Source organism: Lissotriton helveticus, chromosome 11, assembly GCF_964261635.1.
Source record: "Lissotriton helveticus chromosome 11, aLisHel1.1, whole genome shotgun sequence".
Classification (NCBI taxonomy): domain Eukaryota; kingdom Metazoa; phylum Chordata; class Amphibia; order Caudata; family Salamandridae; genus Lissotriton; species Lissotriton helveticus.
Genome location: NC_136072.1, coordinates 30,350,302 through 30,372,553, shown reverse-complemented (window position 1 = coordinate 30,372,553; position 22,252 = coordinate 30,350,302). Strand labels below are relative to the sequence as shown.

At 49.3% G+C, this 22,252-nt stretch overlaps 1 protein-coding gene across 4 annotated transcripts in view; it reads right to left on the bottom strand.

The window, feature by feature from the left end:
- TNK2 (tyrosine kinase non receptor 2) overlaps positions 1-22,252 on the bottom strand; it is a 394,078-nt gene that overhangs the window by 130,548 nt on the left and 241,278 nt on the right. For all 4 annotated transcript variants that reach the window (XM_078667996.1, XM_078667997.1, XM_078667994.1 and 1 more), the window contains 6 exons: positions 19,108-19,314; positions 17,273-17,425; positions 12,919-13,196; positions 9,898-10,024; positions 7,247-7,393; positions 5,254-5,348 (listed from right to left, as the gene is read on the bottom strand). In XM_078667996.1, the coding sequence (XP_078524122.1) occupies positions 5,254-5,348; positions 7,247-7,393; positions 9,898-10,024; positions 12,919-13,196; positions 17,273-17,425; positions 19,108-19,314 (1,007 nt within the window). The remainder of the gene's footprint in view (positions 1-5,253; positions 5,349-7,246; positions 7,394-9,897; positions 10,025-12,918; positions 13,197-17,272; positions 17,426-19,107; positions 19,315-22,252) is intronic.

The window sequence follows — 22,252 nt, the reverse complement described above, 5'->3', positions numbered from 1 at the left end:
AGTGTCAACGGAGGGTCCCTCACTGCGCGTCCGTGGCAGGGAGTGTGGTAGAAGGGTCCCTCACTCTGTGTCCGTGCCAGGGAGTGTCAACGGAGGGTCCCTCACTGCGCGTCCGTGGCAGGGAGTGTGGTAGAAGGGTCCCTCACTCTGCGTCCGTGCCAGGGAGTGTCAACGGAGGGTCCCTCACTGCGCGTCCGTGGCAGGGAGTGTGGTAGAAGGGTCCCTCACTCTGCGTCCGTGCCAGGGAGTGTCAACGGAGGGTCCCTCACTGCGCGTCCGTGGCAGGGAGTGTGGTAGAAGGGTCCCTCACTCTGCGTCCGTGCCAGGGAGTGTCAACGGAGGGTCCCTCACTGCGCGTCTGTGGCAGGGAGTGTGGTAGAAGGGTCCCTCACTCTGCGTCCGTGCCAGGGAGTGTCAACGGAGGGTCCCTCACTGCGCGTCTGTGGCAGGGAGTGTGGTAGAAGGGTCCCTCACTCTGCGTCCGTGCCAGGGAGTGTCAACGGAGGGTCCCTCACTGCGCGTCTGTGGCAGGGAGTGTGGTAGAAGGGTCCCTCACTCTGCGTCCGTGCCAGGGAGTGTCAACGGAGGGTCCCTCACTGCGCGTCTGTGGCAGGGAGTGTGGTAGAAGGGTCCCTCACTCTGCGTCCGTGCCAGGGAGTGTCAACGGAGGGTCCCTCACTGCGCGTCTGTGGCAGGGAGTGTGGTAGAAGGGTCCCTCACTCTGCGTCCGTGCCAGGGAGTGTCAACGGAGGGTCCCTCACTGCGCGTCTGTGGCAGGGAGTGTGGTAGAAGGGTCCCTCACTCTGCGTCCGTGCCAGGGAGTGTCAACGGAGGGTCCCTCACTGCGCGTCTGTGGGAGGGAGTGTGGTAGAAGGGTCCCTCACTCTGCGTCCGTGCCAGGGAGTGTCAACGGAGGGTCCCTCACTGCGCGTCTGTGGCAGGGAGTGTGGTAGAAGGGTCCCTCACTCTGCGTCCGTGCCAGGGAGTGTCAACGGAGGGTCCCTCACTGCGCGTCTGTGGCAGGGAGTGTGGTAGAAGGGTCCCTCACTCTGCGTCCGTGCCAGGGAGTGTCAACGGAGGGTCCCTCACTGCGCGTCTGTGGCAGGGAGTGTGGTAGAAGGGTCCCTCACTCTGCGTCCGTGCCAGGGAGTGTCAACGGAGGGTCCCTCACTGCGCGTCTGTGGCAGGGAGTGTGGTAGAAGGGTCCCTCACTCTGCGTCCGTGCCAGGGAGTGTCAACGGAGGGTCCCTCACTGCGCGTCTGTGGCAGGGAGTGTGGTAGAAGGGTCCCTCACTCTGCGTCCGTGCCAGGGAGTGTCAACGGAGGGTCCCTCACTGCGCGTCTGTGGCAGGGAGTGTGGTAGAAGGGTCCCTCACTCTGCGTCCGTGCCAGGGAGTGTCAACGGAGGGTCCCTCACTGCGCGTCTGTGGCAGGGAGTGTGGTAGAAGGGTCCCTCACTCTGCGTCCGTGCCAGGGAGTGTCAACGGAGGGTCCCTCACTGCGCGTCTGTGGCAGGGAGTGTGGTAGAAGGGTCCCTCACTCTGCGTCCGTGCCAGGGAGTGTCAACGGAGGGTCCCTCACTGCGCGTCCGTGGCAGGGAGTGTGGTAGAAGGGTCCCTCACTCTGCGTCCGTGCCAGGGAGTGTCAACGGAGGGTCCCTCACTGCGCGTCTGTGGCAGGGAGTGTGGTAGAAGGGTCCCTCACTCTGCGTCCGTGCCAGGGAGTGTCAACGGAGGGTCCCTCACTGCGCGTCTGTGGCAGGGAGTGTGGTAGAAGGGTCCCTCACTCTGCGTCCGTGCCAGGGAGTGTCAACGGAGGGTCCCTCACTGCGCGTCTGTGGCAGGGAGTGTGGTAGAAGGGTCCCTCACTCTGCGTCCGTGCCAGGGAGTGTCAACGGAGGGTCCCTCACTGCGCGTCTGTGGCAGGGAGTGTGGTAGAAGGGTCCCTCACTCTGCGTCCGTGCCAGGGAGTGTCAACGGAGGGTCCCTCACTGTGCGTCTGTGGCAGGGAGTGTGGTAGAAGGGTCCCTCACTCTGCGTCCGTGCCAGGGAGTGTCAACGGAGGGTCCCTCACTGCGCGTCTGTGGCAGAGAGTGTGGTAGAAGGGTCCCTCACTCTGCGTCCGTGCCAGGGAGTGTCAACGGAGGGTCCCTCACTGCGCGTCTGTGGCAGGGAGTGTGGTAGAAGGGTCCCTCACTCTGCGTCCGTGCCAGGGAGTGTCAACGGAGGGTCCCTCACTGCGCGTCTGTGGCAGGGAGTGTGGTAGAAGGGTCCCTCACTCTGCGTCCGTGCCAGGGAGTGTCAACGGAGGGTCCCTCACTGCGCGTCTGTGGCAGGGAGTGTGGTAGAAGGGTCTCTCACTCTGCGTCCGTGCCAGGGAGTGTCAACGGAGGGTCCCTCACTGCGCGTCTGTGGCAGGGAGTGTGGTAGAAGGGTCCCTCACTCTGCGTCTGTGCCAGGGAGTGTCAACGGAGGGTCCCTCACTGCGCGTCCGTGCCAGGGAGTGTCAACGGAGGGTCCCTCACTGCGCGTCTGTGGCAGGGAGTGTGGTAGAAGGGTCCCTCACTCTGCGTCCGTGCCAGGGAGTGTCAACGGAGGGTCCCTCACTGCGCGTCTGTGGCAGGGAGTGTGGTAGAAGGGTCCCTCACTCTGCGTCCGTGCCAGGGAGTGTCAACGGAGGGTCCCTCACTGCGCGTCTGTGGCAGGGAGTGTGGTAGAAGAGTCCCTCACTCTGCGTCCGTGCCAGGGAGTGTCAACGGAGGGTCCCTCACTGCGCGTCTGTGGCAGGGAGTGTGGTAGAAGAGTCCCTCACTCTGCGTCCGTGCCAGGGAGTGTCAACGGAGGGTCCCTCACTGCGCGTCTGTGGCAGGGAGTGTGGTAGAAGGGTCCCTCACTCTGCGTCCGTGCCAGGGAGTGTCAACGGAGGGTCCCTCACTGCGCGTCTGTGGCAGGGAGTGTGGTAGAAGAGTCCCTCAGTCTGCGTCCGTGCCAGGGAGTGTCAACGGAGGGTCCCTCACTGCGCGTCTGTGGCAGGGAGTGTGGTAGAAGAGTCCCTCACTCTGCGACCGTGCCAGGGAGTGTCAACGGAGGGTCCCTCATTGAGCGTCTGTGTCAGTGAGTGTGGAAGAAGGGTCCCTCACTGTACATCTGAGGCAGCGAGTGTGGATGGAGGGTCCCTCACTTCGCCTCCGTGCCACTGAGGATAACAGGCGGGCCCCTCTATGTCTGAATGTGTCTAACAGTGTGGAAGAAGGCATCCCTATGTGCCCCTGTGGCAGGAACTATGGAAGGAGGGTACTCTACATGCACCTGTGTCAAACAGTGTGGAATGAGGGCACCTGTAATTGTACCTGTGCCACGAATTATGGAACAAACGTACATCTAAATGCCCAGGGCCCTGTGTGGGGAGCATGGAAGGAGGGCACCTGTGTGCACCTGTGTCGTGTGTGGAAGGAGGGCACCTGTGTGCACCTGTGTTGTGTGTGTTAGGACGGCACCTCTATGAGCACCTGTGCCGTGTGTAGAAGGACGGCACCTCTATGTGCACCTGTGTCGTGTGTGTTAGGACAGCACCTCTATGTGCACCTGTGTCGTGTGTGTTAGGACGGCACCTCTATGTGCACCTGTGCCGTTTGTGGAAGGACGGTACCTCTATGTGCACCTGTGTCGTGTGTGTTAGGACGGCACCTCTATGTGCACCTGTGTCGTGTGTGTTAGGACGGCACCTCTATGTGCACCTGTGTCGTGTGTGGAAGGACGGCACCTCTATGTGCACCAAGGACGGCACCTCTATGTGCACCTGGGTCGTGTGTGGAAGGACGGCACCTCTATGTGCACCTGTGTCGTGTGTGTTAGGACGGCACCTCTATGTGCACCTGTGCCGTTTGTGGAAGGACGGTACCTCTATGTGCACCTGTGTCGTGTGTGTTAGGACGGCACCTCTATGTGCACCTGTGTCGTGTGTGTTAGGACGGCACCTCTATGTGCACCTGTGTCGTGTGTGGAAGGACGGCACCTCTATGTGCACCAAGGACGGCACCTCTATGTGCACCTGGGTCGTGTGTGGAAGGACGGCACCTCTATGTGCACCTGTGTCGTGTGTGGAAGGACGGCAACTCTATGTGCACCTGTTGGAGAGTGGATGGAGGGTAAATCAACATGCACCTGTATTTAACACTGAGTGGAGGGCACAACCACTCCAGGAAGCGTGCAAGCAGCAAAAAACCATTAACCATTGTGACCGGAGGGGCGCATGAGGGGGAGAGGGGGATTAGAACGAGGGGCCTCTCCAAGATGGCTGTCAAAGCATCACGAAACGAGAGAGGAGGCAGAGAAACAAATGCAGTGCAGCGGAGGAAAACTGGAAGGACTGAGGATCTCTCTTCCGCAGTGAGGCTCAAGAGGGACTGGGAGAAATGGGGCGACACCTGTGAAAGGAAGAGGGGGAGCGTGCCACTCGACAGGACCTGGACCCAATCAGAAGAATACAGATGGAGGGAGGCACACTGAGGAGCATCTGGAGGACACAGACCAGGGCTACCGGAAGTGAGAACCGCCGAAGCGAGTACTGAGAGAGAGAGCAAGTGGACTCAGTCAGAAGTGCAAGAAACGCACACCCAGGATCACGAAGCGAGACAGGCGGCAATAGTAAACCCTACACTACTGGATACAGCTGTTCGAGGGAGGGAAGAGCTGGGTTCCCTGATGCCAGGGATGGAGCCTTGGCCTCAAGCAAGTAGCACAAACATCTGCTTTGCACCTTTTCAGTCAGTGGCCCTAGAAAGAGAACACATGTACAGACTCAGAAGTGACGTGGGATTCACCATGTATTGATTGAGGTGAATGCCTCTCCGGAATCACAGCACTAAGGGGGTGACAAAAAAGAAGGTGCTGTGGTGATGGAGAAACTGTTGCATAAGAATCAGACTGTGTTTTTTAATACCCAGATATTTATGTGCTGTTTTAGGCAGTTCAGTCTTTCTGCAGAGGTTTCCAGCTGACTAATGTGAAGACAAACCTGGGGTGAGTAAGAACTGGGAAAAACATCAGTGGGCAAATCACAAGGAAGAGTTTCTAAAGGAAAAGTGGGCCAACTCATAATAAGTCAGCATTTGAACTGAACTCTTCTTGGTGCTGCGGTTCTGGCTCGCTGTTTCTTTGGTGTCAGAAGTGGGAGCGATGGATCATCAACACCACATGATACTAAAAACTGGGACACTTGAGGGCATTCAGAAGGGCACTTTGAGTACTGTACCTGCCCTCAATGATGGTGATGACGTCGTCCATCTGGATATGAAGCTTGTCGGGCTCATCGAAGTCCTGCAGCGCCCTCATGTCTGTCGGCTGCGCCTGGGGCAGAGAGAGCACAGAATCAAACTGAGAAGGAGGGCTAAAATATCAGCAAGCACCGTAACTTTGTGGAGAGCGGGCACTAACTCTCCATTACCACTCATGCACCTGATGACATTGTGAAATGTTTAATGTGACAACCCAGGTGAGTTGGCATCAATTTAGAATGTCGCCATATTAACTGTTTTTTTAACTGCCCTAATTAACTTGCTTGTGCAAATCTTAAATGGGAAAAAGAACAACTGATGCACAGAATGCTGCAAAATTTCAAACATTCACCCCTAATACAGAGATCTGGGACTAATAACATTGTTTTTTTTGTTCTCCATGCTATTCCAGTTCAGACGCAGCCATATGCAAATCAGTCTCGACTAAGCCTGGGCAGTGAACTCCGCTCGTGGAGTTTGCGTAGTTACGAATCATGCGGAGCTCGCGGAGTTCCGAAAAACTCAGCGGAGCGGAGTTTTATTCCTCGCTCGCGTTTGGGAACGTCAAGTTGGCGAGCGCGAGCGAGGAAAATCCACCCCCGGCAAGATTTTTCCTCGTTCGTGATAGTCAACATCAAGTTGGCAAGCGTGGAAAATAAACCTCCCAGCGAGAATGCTCAATGCAGGGGGGACAGGGTTCTTATTGCGAGTGGTCGCGTATGCTCGCGACCACTCGCATTGAGAAACTGCCCGTTTGCGTTAAGAAAGCTGCTGCTCAAGTAAAAATCTACTCAAGCGGTAGAAAGGAAAGCAGCGCCCGCTTGCGCTCTGCATGGTGCTGTTTGTAATGATTGCACAGTGCGGACAACCATCCTGCACTGAAAATCGCTGCGAATGGCATTTTTTTAATCGCATTCCTCCGCTTGCAGAGCTCGGTGTAGCGCAGCAGAGGTTTTTTTTCCACTTTGCGGAGTTTTGCTTAGCGCAACTCAGCGTACTCCGTCCGGGCCTAGTCTTGACCCTGTCCCTCATGGGAACAGTGAAGCCCGAACTGCCAAGCCGGGTCCTCCCTGGACTGGGAACAAGCATCCTGGGACCGGTTTCAGGGCATCACCCTTCATCAGCCAGGCAAGCTTGAATCCAGTGGTGTAGGGAGCAACTCTTAAATGGCAACATCTGGTGCCCAGCACTGCATACCTCACACTCGGGGAAGGCAGGAGGGACTCAAATGCAGAACCTCTATAAATGGAGGTACATACGTTCTGCCACATCAAAAGCTGGAAACATTGAGCTGAACTCTGCTCCTCATGACTTTACAAATCTGTGATGCTAAGAGATTCAGCAACTGCGTGGTCCTCTCTGACTCTCCACACCATTCATCCAGACCTAAGCCCTCACCGCACAAATGGAAGAACCGCAAGGAGAGGGTTGCTGGAACTATAGAGGAGGCTATGAATTTGCATACCACTGGGACTTCAGGTAAGTATCCGTTTCTTAACCTTACATCCATCGCCTCTCTATTTCTAACTTCTGGGTATAGATTACAAAGCAGAAAACAGTAATTGGACGAGGAATCCTTAGATCGGCTCAAACATAATGCAAACAATTCACAAAGTGGGGAGAGGAGTTCGCCTAATGGCTAGGGAGGGCGACCTTGAATCTGGGGAACCAGGATCGAGTCTCGGCAATGACACTGAACATCCTGTGATTCTGGGCAAATCACTTAATCTCCCCATACAAAAAAAAAATGAATGTGTCCTCATGTAATGCAACTGGTGCTATGAAAAGTGCTCGGATACCCGATTCGGGTCAAGTTCGCGCTATATAAAACTTTGCAAAATAAAAATAAAGTACTGCCTGGCCAAACTGAGCATGAACTCTTCAACTGTTGAACAAAAGACGGACCCCCGGCACCAACAGCAAACACGACAGGCTCTTATACCTGCCAACCTCGCGCCCCACCACACTTACCTCCACTAGGAAGTCGCGCAGGGCCAGGAACGTGGGGCGGTCCTCGGGCTTGTGGGCCCAGCACTGCAGCATCACATTGTAAATGTCCTGAGGGCAGTCCTCGGGCCGCGGCAAGCGCTCTCCCTCCTTGTCGATTTTGTGGAGAATCTAAACAGAAATCGGGCATGAAATGACTTTTATATACAATTTATAACAGTTTTGTGGCCGGATATTACTGCAAATACCAGGCAGTAGCCCACATCACTTTCAATCAGCTTCAGAAAACTGAGTGAGCTTACCAGCCTTTCAACCTCCGCTTACCAATGTTTTAACCTATAGTTTGCAGCTCAACACAAATAAATGCAGTGGGCTATGGTCATGGTTTACAGAGCTTGAGGGAGCTGGACAGATGTTACCAAGAGATGTCTTGCATAAGTATTTGCTTTTGTTCCTCGTGTACGTTCCTTTTTTTCTCCCTCTCTCCCCCTCCTTACCTCCAAAGCTGCTCTCATCCCAGGCCTTACTACAGAGCCCTCTGTGTTTAAAAGCCCCCATCCCACCTTTCTATGACTGTACTGAAAGAAGAGGGGGTTCAAAACAAGAGGGATCAAGTACCCCAGTCTGCAAATCCTCTCTGCCCAAAGGTTACAGGCTTGCTTTATACATTTAGGAATGGTCATAAGTCTCTGGCCCTCCGTCATGCACCGCGGTGCTCGTGTGCTGATGACGGCTGCGGGCCGTCATGAACCCGCCCACTTTCGATTTTGCCGCACAGGCGCAGAATCGCGATTGCATGCAAGGGGTTAACAAGGGACTGTGGCCAAGAGTACCTATGCAAACTATATGTCCATGCCCTGCATCCTGTGCCCGGCTTCCCACGAGAAGCGCAAGTCCATCAACAGACCCTGATTGTGGAATCATATTTTGTTCTAATAAACACACCCCGGCGAACGTTACGGCCCACCTGCCGTTCCCAAAGACACCATAGTGACTGTGCATGTGCAAACTAGGGTCTGTTCACGATCTTGGCGGATGGGATACTCCGAAACAAACGTGACGGATACTCTGTCCGCCATACAGCAAGTTCCATAGAATGTAATAGAGTAATTTCGCGGATGGGACATCCATCACCTTTGTGACGGAGTAACCCTTTCGCCAAGATCATAATCAAGCTCTTAATATGGCACAGAATCTTGATCCATGGCCACCATTATCACACCTGATAGTACCATCTTACCGGGGTGGGGAGAGGATGCTGACGATAAAGCATGACACTATTATGTGTGTGAGACATCCTCTTCCATAACGTATGGCCTTCCCAATGTAATCTGAACCCTAATGAATTTAGTGATAGCGGATGACCCCTTAGGCGACTCTGGCTGTGGTCGTCTCCGTCTACCTGTGATTTTCCCTTCAGACACCCTGCTTATATGTGATTTGTGATTTGTGTATGGGAGGGTTCTATGAGTGCTGCATCCTCCTCCTCCTCTCTAGTTCGTAATACAACCTTTTTCGCACGCCTTGGAGTACTCCAATATGTGCATGCCATCTTCCAATAAAGAGATTTCCCTCACCCTCTCCTCCACCATATAATTCAAGGACAGAGGGACACAGAAAACCTGTTTGTGGAAGTATCACAGATAAAAGAGAGGAATTTACTTCAGGAATTTTCAAAAAGCGAAACCCGAAGGAGGACACTACCAGGCCACAGACGTACACACACGTATGGGTGCGTCATTGGCATGAGAATGAAGTGGATGCAGCATTCTCAGAACAGCACCGTGAGTCCAGCCACAAATACGGTTAAGAGAATGGGAGGAGTGGGCTGGCCACAGTCAACACAGCAAGCAAAGGCAGCACCACGTGGCAAAACATGTGCCAAGCTCACGCACTAGACCCTCCCTGCCGAAGAAGTTCTGAACAAACCCATGTCACTCTTTGGGCTGGTGGCCTGCTTGAGTTCCAGTATTTATGCAATCACTGGATTCGCGAGCATCTCAGATCCCAGCAATCGGACAAAAGTTACAGAGCTCCAAATGGTCAAGACCCGTCTTATTAGCAGATAACTTATTGAATACATTTTCAAAGCAGCAAGATAACCCTCTCATTTTAAGACTCGGGGCCCAATTCACAAAAGTAATCTGAGACAAAGTGCTAACTTTACGACTTTCGGTATTCACACAAGGCATTTAGGAGAACTAAAGTTAGGACTTTGTCTCAGTTAATCTTAAATTTTGGTCTTAAGTTTACAAAATCCTAACTTTATGACTTTCTGTATTCACAGAAGGCATTTAGGAGTAATAAAGTTAGGATTTTGTCTCAGATTTTGTAAATTTAAGACTAAAGTTAGGATTTTGTCTCAGATTTTGTAAATTTAAGACTAAAGTTAGGATTTGGTCTCAGCTAATCTTAAATGTTGGTCTTAAATTAAACTTAAGACAAACTTAAGTTTAACTGAGACAAATTCCTACCTTTAGGACTCCTAAATGCCTTCTGTGAATACCGAAAGTCATAAAGTTAGGGTTTTGTCTCAGATTACCTTTGTGAATCTGGCCCATACACTCTATATTACTCATTACTGTGAGTACAAAGATTACAACGCCACGTTCATGCAGAAGAAGGGGTCCATGCTCTTACAGCCCCCTCTACATGGCCCAGCTCCTTCTACCTACCTGGCTGCCGTTCAGGCCGACCCAGGGCTCCTGGCCGTAGGTGCACATCTCCCAGAGGGTCACGCCAAACATCCACGTGTCGCTGGCGTGTGAGAAGGTGCGGGTCTTCAGGCTCTCGGGGGCACACCTGCCAGCGGAGGAGACAAGCGGGAAACAATTAAGTAGTGTGACCTTCTCCAAGCCCCAGGACTTCATGCTGTCCGAACTTTAAGTCATGTCTGTCAGTTCAACAAATACACAGAGGCATCTTAAGGATTATGCAGGTTCCTGTCTAGAACAACTTTGAGTTCTCATGATGCCAAACAATACTGAACACACATCAACATTTCAGAAACCGAATCACACAAATGTAGATGACATCTGTCTTGTCCAGTGCCCCAAAAATCCTTTAGATGAGAATGGGTACAGAGAGGGGTACAGATAGGGGTCAGAGAGAGAGAGAGACAGAGAGAGACAGAGTCATAGGTAATGGCAGAGAGAGGAAGAGAGGTTGAAATAGAGAAATAGAAGAGACCAAGGTTTAAAAGAAAGTTCAATTTCACAGGGGCCCCTTGGGAGATGGGGTTCTTGGGCAATTGCCCACTTTGACCAAACGTCTCTGGCCACAGGCAGCGGAAGTGAAATCTCACACACTATGAAAACACAAGGATGGCCCCTTGTCTAACCCTCAGCCCCTGAAGAGTTTCCTTTTTCATGCTGTCGTTCCTCAACAAGGGCCAGGAGGGGAGACCACAGAACCTCAACAAGTTCCTAAAGAATGTTCACTTCCTGCTCTTGCCTTCATGACCCCTGAGACCTGCTAGAAAAGGCAGAACTAGGGGTACCAATAAATAATCTACCTGCAGGGGGCAGCGGGTAACCATTGCTACACATTAGCCTAAATGTTTCAGCTCTAAAAAGATCACTTGTAACACCACAAGGCTAGCTGGAAACAAAGTCCTGTCACTTGTAACACCACAAGGCTAGCTGGAAACGAAGTCCTGTCACTTGTAATACCACAAGGCTAGCTGGAAACAAAGTCCCGTCACTTGTAACACCACAAGGCTAGCTGGAAACAAAGTCCTGTCACTTGTAACACCACAAGGCTAGCTGGAAACAAAGTCCTGCCACTTGTAACACCACAAGGCTAGCTGGAAACGAAGTCCTGTCACTTGTAATACCACAAGGCAAGCTGAAAATGAAGTCCCGTCACTTGTAATACCACAAGGCTAGCTGGAAACAAAGTCCTGTCACTTGTAACACCACAAGGCTAGCTGGAAACGAAGTTCCGTCACTTGTAATACCGCAAGGCAAGCTGGGAATGAAGTCCCGTCACTTGTAATACCGCAAGGCAAGCTGGAAATGAAGTCCCGTCACTTGTAATACCACAAGGCAAGCTCTAACACCTAAATGAGTCAGCTCAGAACTTTGCAGTGACAATGCATGCGGAGCGGACCCAAAATTCTCGTTCATGCCGGCCCTAATCACTGATCCAAACCAACATAAATGTTGCTAGGAAGTAACACCTTCCATAACAAAATCAATATATGAACGTGATACTGACTGTCTCTCTTGGTAACTCTACCTTTCCAAGCTTGGCTTGCCTGCAGAGGACGGGCAAAGGGGCAGGAGACATGGGTAGTTATAGCAATAGAGTGGAAATGAAAGCTGAGAGGTGGCAGGGCAGAAATAGATAAATTACAGGGGGACGGGGATTGGAAATTTGAAGGACAAGGAGAAACCAAAAGGAGAACAGAAGGGAGCAGATGGGGAAATTGCTTTGGCAGGAGCTAGAACAAAGGTTTATCAAAACCCCAGCAAGTGACCACACCAGTTCAACGGATACGAAATACTGTCAGTGGCGCTACACGAGCTGAGCCCATAAGAGGCATCTCGTACCATACCATGAAGGAAGAGTTGATACACCATGCTGTGGGCATACAAACCTCTTAAACAGTAGACCACCACTAATGAAGTTTTATCACCCATAGTTTCTGCAGGGTCTCCAACACAACAATCATGTTTTCATATACCGGTAAATGAGTTACCCCGCAGAGCCTCTTTCCCGGAGGTCTCAAAACTAGCACTGGTTGGCACTATTCCACCCGGGAGAGCACCCGAAGCATAATAACAGGCAGAGGGTAAGAGAAGCAGCAGGAGGCCTTTACCAACGAGTAAAGTGCACAAAAGAAGTGATGGATGGAACGCATTAATTAATCTCAGCCAATCTGCATATGACTGGGTCCAAACTGAGGTGCCATTGTGTGCTAAATAACGATAGACTGGGATGCGGCCACAGTAGTTACCAGTGGCTGAGATTAATAAAAGCATTCCCTCCATCACTTGTTTGTACGCATTAGTGTGTCACTGTAAGTAGAACAGCTGTGCCCAGACATGGGTCCCATGCACACTGTCACTGGAACCATGCCGTACCTGGCTGATGAGCCCTAACAAGGTTGAAACCGGTCCGGGGTTGCTTGTGTTACTGTTTAGGGAGGATTTGGCTTAGCAGTAGGGCTGGACTGTTCCCATGGGGAGCAGAGTCAAGACTGATTTGAATATGGCTGGGTCCAAACTGAGGTGGCATGGTGTGCAAAATGACGATGGACAGGAATGCGGCCAGAGTAACTACCAGTGGCTGAGATTTAGTCAAGCATTCCATCCATCACTTTTTTGTTTACTTTAGTTCACAACCATGAGGTCTTGAAAGGGTTTGGCGGTCTGAAGAAAAAGAGAACTTTGCAATTATCTAGATAGGTATAAGTGTAAGAAGACAACACTAGAAAAGATGGGTGGCTTAAGATGTAAAGATGGCATCTCAAAGGCTGAAAAAGCAAGAGTCAAATGGCAGAAAGCGGGCTTATCAACTCTAGGTAGACGATCTCTTCCTCTGCCTCCATTAATTAGGTATGAAACAAGGCCATGGAAAGCAGACACTGCTTTTGTAGATGAAAACTACTGCAGGTGTGCATTTTAAATCCAACAAGAAATTAGATCATGCAATGTGACACAGATAGTCCAATGAAAGAAACGTAGTCTCACCACGCGAAGGGGACTTTGCGGTGTTCTTGCATGACGTAGTGGTCATCGTTCTTGGGCAGCGCCCTCATCAGACCGAAGTCTCCGATCTTCACCAGGTCGTTGGCGGCCAGCAGGATGTTGCGGGCAGCCAGGTCTCGGTGGATGAAGCGCTTGGACTCCAGGTAGGCCATGCCGTTGGCGATCTGGATGGCGTAGTGGCAGAGGGTGGAGATGAGGAAGTAGTTCTGGTTCTTCCGCAGTCGGTCCAGGAGGGAGCCGAGGGGGGCAAGCTCCGTTACCTAGGGGATAGAACAGAGGGATGCTCAGAACCTAACTCCAGGGATAGTCAAACTCCTCTGGTAACTAACAGGTGAATACAACAACATAAGGTTTCTTCCCTCTAAAAAATGTGCTAATCCCTTTGTCATCTCACAGTGAGGAAGAAAACATAAGGTCTCCAGTGTGGTAAGAGAATGAACTTCATCTGAAACAAGAAATTCTGATACATGTGTCCTAACCCTAGGGCCCTGACCCATTTTTCAAGGCCAATCAGAGAGACCCTGAAAGGGTCTCAAAGTGCACGAGTGTGTGCCTGGCAGGAGACAGAAGTCTGCCTGAGCGTGCGCTTTATCGAGATCTACGAGTGCTCGCGACTCTTAGGGCTCGAGCATCGACTTAACATTTTTGCCACTCCGATCCCTTGGCTCTGGGAGGGTCAGTAAACTGACTGCGGGCTGCAAAAAGGGAAAATGATTCCCCACCCCTTCCACTGAAAACCTGAAGACTTGGATCCCCATAAATGTGTGTTTAACCATTTAAATCTGTCAAAAAGAAGTTGTTGCCTAATTATTGGAGCATCCCAAGAGGTGCTGGCACTTTTATATCTAATTTCACCATGCGTTCGAGTTAGAAGCCATATTTATTTATTTTGAAGCTCTTTTTTGCCAGCACTCCCGGTCACCATGGCCGTTTCAAAGCATTATGAGAATGGAAGAGGTTAGAGATAAGGGAGAAGCAAGTCATGGCAGGCGTTCTTCAGCTGAATTACTGGATGAAGGTGCCATGGTGTGAAAAGTAACGATGGACTGGGTGCTGTCTGAGTAATTACCAGTGGCTCCGTTTATTTCAAGATTTTCATTGATCACTTTTTTGTATACTTTAGTGTGTCGCTCTTCGTGGCATGGGTATGCCCAGATGTGGGTCCTGTGCACACTGTCACAGGAATCAAGTTGTACCCGGCTGATGAGCCTTAAGTAACACAAAAACCGGTCCCAGGATGCTTGTGTTCCAGTTCAGGAGGACCTGGCCTGGCAGTTCGGGCTGGACTGCTCCCCTGAGGAGCAGGGTCAAGACTGATTTGCGTACGGTGGGTGGAATCTGAGCAAAAGAACAGTGGGTTGGAGTGCTACCCTGAGGTAGTGCCAGTGGTTAGACTTATTGCAAGCAGCCTCCCATCACCTGTTTTATGTCCCGCCCTAAGTGGCCTGGGTATGCCCAGCCATGGGTCCCGTGCTGACTGTTCGTACTGGAACCAAGCTATACTCGGCTGATAAACCCATATCTAGGGCGAAATCGGTCCTGGGTTGCTTATGTTCCAGTTCAGGGAGGAACTGCCGTGGCATTTCAAACTGTACTTTCCCATGAGGACTAGGATCAAGACTGATTTGTATATCGCTAGTCCCAACTGAGGAGGCATGATATGCAAAATAACAGTGGAGTGGGAAGCAGACCGAGTAATTACCAGTGGCTGAGATTAATGCAAGCATTGCATCCATCACCGTTTTGTATACTTCAGTTTGTCTCGCGGATGGGGCAATTACCTTATCAAGAGCTCACCTGAATAACATTGTTTTGATGCATTTCATGGATTAAAGATAATTTCATAAAGCGCTGAGCTGTAGACTTAATGTTCCAGGGCGTTGGACCCCTACATAGCGGCCCTCATACGTGTCTTCTGAAGGCGGATGTTGGATCATGGCGAATGAGGCCGACCATAAGTTTCTGCTAGTATTATAACCTGGAGTCAGATATTTTTAAATACCAAGGCCTTTTAGCCAGCAGACTTTGAGCATAATATATAGTTTTAAATATAACCTTGCAATTCACTGGAAGCCAACAGAAGACTGCGATATCAACCTAATTATGGGGTTAAAGAAACACTACAGATGAGTGTCCTCCCGGCAGGTATCACTGCACGAGTAGAGGCGTTTCGACCTCTTTGGAAACCAGATGTACAGCATTCTGTCATGTATTATGTATAAGCCTGGTGGGCACAAACCTCTTTATAAGACCAAGTACACCTGTGATTTTAAGTTCCTAATTAAGAATATGACTTTGCAATAGGTATTAAGACCACAGGACGACTTGGAGAACTGCAAGCTCTCTGTTTTTCACTCTTGCATTTTATTTTTTACAGGAAAATGCCTCTAACCTCATCTAAAGCACCTCTTCCAGTTCCACATGTATCATGAAAACATTTTCCAGACTTCATATTGAATTCACTAAAGCATTGGTTCTTAACCTGTGGTCTGAGACACCTACTCGCGGGATCTACACATGCTTAGAAAATGAAATAATACTACCAGATTAATTAAGTATATATAATTGTTTTTTAAAATGAAAATTGGAAATGTTATAACATTCTGCAAATATGAAGGAATTTGAAAATGGTGGCTAGAAATTAAGTTAGTATCGATTTTTGGAAGCAGCGCAAATGCATCAAGCAGAAGACAGTATGGACGGCGAGTGGCCGCGGCTGAATTCAGAAAAGCTCTATCTAACCTTCCCATGAAAATGTAAATGTAGTTTTTTTTGTGTTTTTATTTGTTTGTGAATTAAACAACATATTTCCTCATTTGTGTATTGGTTTGATGAATGCTTGTTTCTGCATTTTTGTATATGTTTTTTGGTTCCAATCATCAAAATTGCCCAGGCTGGGGTCCCCAGATTCCAATATAGACTCATTGGAGGTCCCCGGATTTCATTAATGAGTAAGTGGGGGTCAAAAGGTTGAGAATCACTGCACTAAAGCCATACTCGAGAAACCTCGCAATTAGATCGTAACACGTGTTGTCATCCATCTTGGACAAAACTGAGGTGCTGTTTTTTAATCAGATAAGCCCCCCTCTACCCTTACTTTGGTGGCCACCTGAGTTGAACCCTCACCCTACACCGGTGAAGTCTGCTAGGAATCTTGGGTTCCAATTTGACAACGAATTGTCTTGCAAGGCTCAAATAAATAAGGTCACTTCAGCATGCTTTGGCAAGCTTCACACGATCCGTAAAATTCTGCCTTTTCTTCCCGTGGACACTCGTAGGACCATTATTCACGCCCTTATAACATCACACATGGACTATGCAAACAGCCTGCCTATTTGGTCAAACGTTTGCAGATTGTACAGAATGCGGCGGCAAGGATGATACGTAACATCCCTTACCGTCACTCAATTTCTCCTCACTTAAAAAACGCTACACTGGCTGCCCGTGACTAGCCGCGTAGAGTTCAAATCCTTGGTCCTTGCATTTAGAGCAATGCAGGGTCAAGGGCCTGCTTATCTCAGTGCCAGACTTAAGCATGACCAGTCCAATCGATCACTTAGATCGAATCATCTGTGCCTCGTACGTACTCCCCGATTTCGTTGCTCCAGAATGGGGGGCAGAGCTTTCGCAGTTATCGCTGCTCAATCTTGGAACAGCTTACCACTGTCCCTCCGTTTGACTGAATCAGAATGTCTATTTCGACGCAATTTAAAAACATGGCTGTTTTCCAACCCTTAGCCACTCAGAGACACTTACAATTGCCTACCATCCGCAGCGCCGGGACACCCCCGTTGGGGGTAGCTGTGCGCTATATAGGTTTCTAAAAATAAATAAATCCACGGTTACAAAGATGACAGCAGACATGGTCTAGTCATCTGTGCCACTCACCAGAAGATGTTGTTCACCTTTTACAATAATGGTCCCTTTTAGAAGGCGTCCAATCTAAATCCACCAAAGCTAAGGCAGCATTTGTGTCTTTCTGCAGACATTTGTCCCAAGGAGCCGGGCAAGGCAGCCATTGGAGAGTCAGCACATACCTTCTGCAAACACTTGACAACAGCACTTGGGATACAATGACTCTTCCTCAGTAAACAGTGAAATAAAAGTGATATATTATAGTGTCGATATGTGTGAACATATAAATCCTTGACCTTGACTTATCTGAAGTGTCAATGTCCATTCCGATGCAGAGAACTTGCGTAAAGTCACAGGCCGGCTGCCACAGATGAGACTTAGAAGCCCTGTACATGTTATCAATACCCGGGGTCTCAAGCGCCACCTGCTGACAGAGGCATGTAAGGTCCCATGAAGCGGTCCCCTGCCTCCTCGTACTCACCATCTTCATGGGGTGTGTGAGGACCACACCGTAGAGCCGGATGAGGTTCATGTGGTCCAGAGAGTGCATGGCATTGACTTCGCAGATAAAGTCATCGAGGGCGTCCGGCTGGGTCAGCACGTCCGACTTCAGACACTTCACAGCCACGTCGATCTAGAGTGAGTGGGGAAAAAGGGACAGATGAACAGACGTAGGACTGCAGCTTTCACATACCATGAAGGAACGCCTCTTCTGTGATCGAATACATAGCAATATGCTATCGCCCCATGAGCGGTCAGACCTGACGGCTTTCTTCCAGTAGAACCCCTTTTAGTTACTTGTAGATAACTTCTACCATGGGGACAGTGTGACAAGGAGTCACAACTGTTCACGTACCTGCAAAGACGCAAGACCTCGGGAAGAGCGATATAAGCTTTGTGGGCCGGATTCGCAGAACTAACTTAAGACAAAATCCTAAACTTACTACCATTTTGGTATTCACAGAAGGCACTTACTCATTTCGGTATTCACAGAAGTTAGAAGTCCTAACTTTAGGACCCCTAAACGGAGAAAAATCCTAGCTTTAAGACTTTCAGTATTCACAGAAGGCATTTAGGAGTCCTAAAGTTAGGAGTCCTAACTTCTGTGAATACCAAAATGAGTAAGTGTCTTTTGTGAATACCAAAATGGTAGTAAGTTTAGGATTTTGTCTTAAGTTAGTTCTGTGAATCGGGCCCTAAGGTAGTGCTGCCTACTTCAGATGGGGTGAACACGGGGTGTGCCCTCATAGAGAGAGAAAAATCACTACACTCCCTTCTCTCCTCAAACTCGTGACAATATAGAAACAATAACTTGATTTCCTATTGCTAAAAAAGACAAGGCGCCCATTTACCCCAAACAAGAGGTACAGTAATCAAAGAAAGAAACCACATGCTTGCCTTGCAAAATAGAATCCAAAACATGTATTAAAATACACAAAGGTCAGGCTTCACCTTGCCCAATGAGACGCACCAGCAGGGTTGAGGAGGAGGACCCAACATAAAAATATAAACATATTCCATCCAAATAGAGTCCTTTGCTCAAGTATGGTACATTCAATGTCAAGAGGCCATGTTTCATGCTGCACCCTACCATACAGGTGACTGTCACTCATTTCTGCTTCTCAATTTCATGCGTAGGACCGCACACGAGAACTTGTATCATGCATAAAACAGGTTAGCACACATGCCAATGTCTTTGTCGAACCCTCGTTTGAGGTGGCACTAGGGAAAACTGCAATTGAAATATTTTAACACAATATAAGATGCCTATTTTATTCGTTTACGCCACATCCTAAATGCCCAGGTCATCAGTTTGTGGTCCCCCGGTGGAAACCTGTCCATGCAGAGGTACGTTGCCTTTCCTACAAGCAGGACCTTATCTCCCCACAGAGACCAGTGAGAGGACCTTTCCGGAAAAAGATTGTCCGGATCCAGTCTGACGCCTGGGGAGATATTCTAAGTTAAGGAATCTGCGGCTAGACGTCTCTATCAGATGCATTGCTACAGGTTTGCAACAAAATGCTTGCACCAGAGCTGGAGTCATCTTACTGTTTCAAGGGGTTTAAGAAGCATCACAGCCACCCCTCTTCCAGGAAGACACCAAGCTCTATCCCCTCCAGGTGAGGGCGGTGGGGGGACCCCAAGAACCCCCATCAGTGTGAACATTCTATAGAGCTAGGCCCCCACCGTACACAAGACAACGACAAAAGCACCACTAGATGCCACCAACCTACAACCCACCACCGAACAGCCCAGCACACCGACCCCCAGCTCTCACCACCATTCTGACATCTTGCATGCAAGACTATTACTCACCACCTTCCCAGTCGGGGTACACCACTCCCCACGCCTCACAACCCCGAAGGAGCCATCCCCCAGCTTCTCGAAGAGCGCCAGGTCTTTTTCGCTGATCAGGCACGTCAGAGCTTGCTGTCCCTCGGATGGCGGAGGGGGGGAGGATTTGGAGAAGGCGGTCTGTGGCTGGGGCGGAAACTCCGACTCTGGCCGCTTGCCGCTGAAGACCTGTATCAGAAGAACATGCCCGGAAAGTCATTCAAACAATAGTCTTAGGAGCCTAGAAACATGGGCTCTCTCCAGGTTATACCAGATAATGTAAGTTAAAGTTACCTCTTACTCACCCTGCCTCAGAGGCACCCCAGCAGAAGCTCTGTTGGTGGTACCTCTACATATGTCCAAGCAACACCCAACTATCCAGAAGGAATTGTGCCTTTCCACCCGATTTTACCTCACCCAGTCATTCTCATAGAGTGGATTTGAAAAGTCTGACACCTAAAAAAAAGTGTCACTACATAGCCACTGAGTCAACTTAAACATTTTTTTTTACTGAAACACTAATGAATTCTGCAGGCTTTAATAACCAGGTTTGGCAGCAGGTTTTAAGATTTCAACCGGGCTTTGAAAATAGGACAAATGCAAAAAAGAACAGATGATGTATGGAATGCTAAAAACAACAACAAAAAAATCACCCCCAGTGACAGATCTGGGTTAAATACATTGTGGGTCTAAACTGGAGTGGCTTAGTGAGCAGAACGATAGATTCAACCCAGATGTGCGACTGGGGGTGAATAAGATTCATTCAGCATTCCGTCCATCATTTGTTTGCATAGCACTTTTCACCCTAAGTGGGATAGGTACGCCCAGACGTGGGTCCCTTGCTCACTTTGCCTCTGGATTCAAGCTATCCTGGCTGACGTAGGGAGACATACCCTGAAACCGGTCCTCGGAAGCTTGTTTCCGGTCCAGGGAAGGCATGGCTTGTCAGTTCGGTCTGGACTGTTCCCATGAGGCACAGGGTCAGACTGATTTGCACTTAGCTGGGTCTGAACTGTGGTGGTAAGGTGAGCTAAAGAACGATGATGGATTCAACCCAAATCAGTGTCTGAAAAGTTTTAGTGCTCCGTCCATTGTCTCCTTGTGTTTGCTTTGTTCGCCCTAAGTGTGGCAGGGTATGCCCAGACGTGAGTCCCTTATCACTTTGTCACTGGATTCAAGGTATCCTGGCTGATGAGGGCTGTTTGGCCAGAAACCGGTCCTCGGAAGCTTGTTTCCAGTCCAGGGAAGACATGGCTTGGCAGTTCGGGCTGGACTGTTCCCATGAGGCACAGGGTCAAGACTGATTTGCATATGGCCATGTCTGAACTGGGGTGGCAGAGTGAGCTAAAGAACGGTGATGGATTAAATCCAGATCTGTGCCTGGGGGTGAGTGTCTGAAGAGTTTCAGCACTCCGTCCATCATCTCCTTGTGTTTGCTTCAATTTTTGGGCAAGGCAAAACTGGAGTAACAGATTTCGGGACCTCTTCCTCCACTGCATAAATTCTCAGTTACTTTTATTTCACACCACTCTCCTAATACAGTGACTTTTAAAAACACAAATGACTGCTTTTGGGGTTGTGCCATCTTTAATTTTATTTTTTTCATAAACAATCTCGACCCACGTTTCAGCCCTAATACAGATCTGCTAACATTGTAAAATCTATTTTGTTTTTTGACTAAAAATGAAGTAATATCCCTGGACGGTGAAAGCACTCTAGAATTCTACCTCGGTAACTTAGAGAAATATTTTGAATCAAACAAATAAAGCATTAAAATAAAGCCCTTTTACCTGAACAAGCAGCACACATTTGCTATTTGGCTGGTGCATCATTTTTAAATAAACGCCCGAATACCAGTGAAATTGTAGATATATTCGAGAAAACTGACCAGATTAAATTACATCTTATTTTAAAATGACAATTTTGGGGCTCAAAGGTTTGTGAAAAATAACACTTTCTATTTCTTGTCTGATAGAGGTACTTTTGCAAAGATTAATTGCAATATTTGAAAAGCAGAGGTAGGAACTTTAGAAACAGAGCACAAAATCTAAGCTTTCTGCTTATTGCTTTGGCAAAAACAAACTGTCCTTGTGAAATCTGGCGGGCTCTTTTCACAAACAGCTGTTGCAAAATAAGAGGCATGTGTTACTGTTTAAAGAGCATCTGAGAAAACTATGCACTTTTCATGAAACTTGGCAGGCGGCCTGTTTGTGAGCACTGGTCTCAGGGCCAAATTCCTGCACAGCAGCTGCCTCTGTGGCAAACCCACACCACCTATTGCTCGCTGTGAGTTTCTGCAAACAAGAAAGGAAAACAAGCTTAGAGGGAACAAGTCGGAGACACAGCGTTCAAGAAGAGTGCGGCTTTAGGTCTGGCCTGAGAGCAACAAACTGCATGACCTAATGGTACTGTTTCTTGAAAATATACATAGAGTGGGGCTTTGGCGCCATCTAGAGGAGTCACTCTGCCACCACATGTTATTGGCTGATTGGTGTATTTTGCCACCTCCAATGGAAAGACGGCATTGCTTGGCATGAGGGAATATTTTACATCTCAAAAATATACTCAAACATTTCACATTAGATTTTTTTTTCAGATAGCTGCCTCATCCATAGAAAGCATCTCTTATTTTCCCTGCTTCAGGCTTGTTTTCAAATATATTAGTGAGTATTGAAACACACAGTCTTAAAACCGATATTTTTAGGTCTTTTTAGAGACTGCTTTACCTGTCTACCTGAGCTCATGTGATACAGACAAAAACACAAGAGAAGGGGACTTGCCGCAGCCAGTTTCAGCCCATGCTTTATTTGGGCCAGTCCCTTTCCGTATCGTCCTGATTAAGAGGTCATTTTTATTTGGGATCCCCCAACAGAGTATTCCCTCTTTATCGGCCTGCAATCATTTAATTAGTGAATCACTTAGGGGGCAGGGCTGGACAGGATTCCAAAATCAGTTCTTGCAAAAATGTCCAAACCAGCCGCACACTGCAGGATGCCGTTACTAAAGCGGGACCACCTGGGCATGTTTGGGCCACGTCAGCCCCTCCCGCTCTAAAGGCAGCCCCCACCTACCCTCCAGACTGCTAGCAAAATGCCAGAATGGCAGGACGGCCAGTGGGACACAGTTA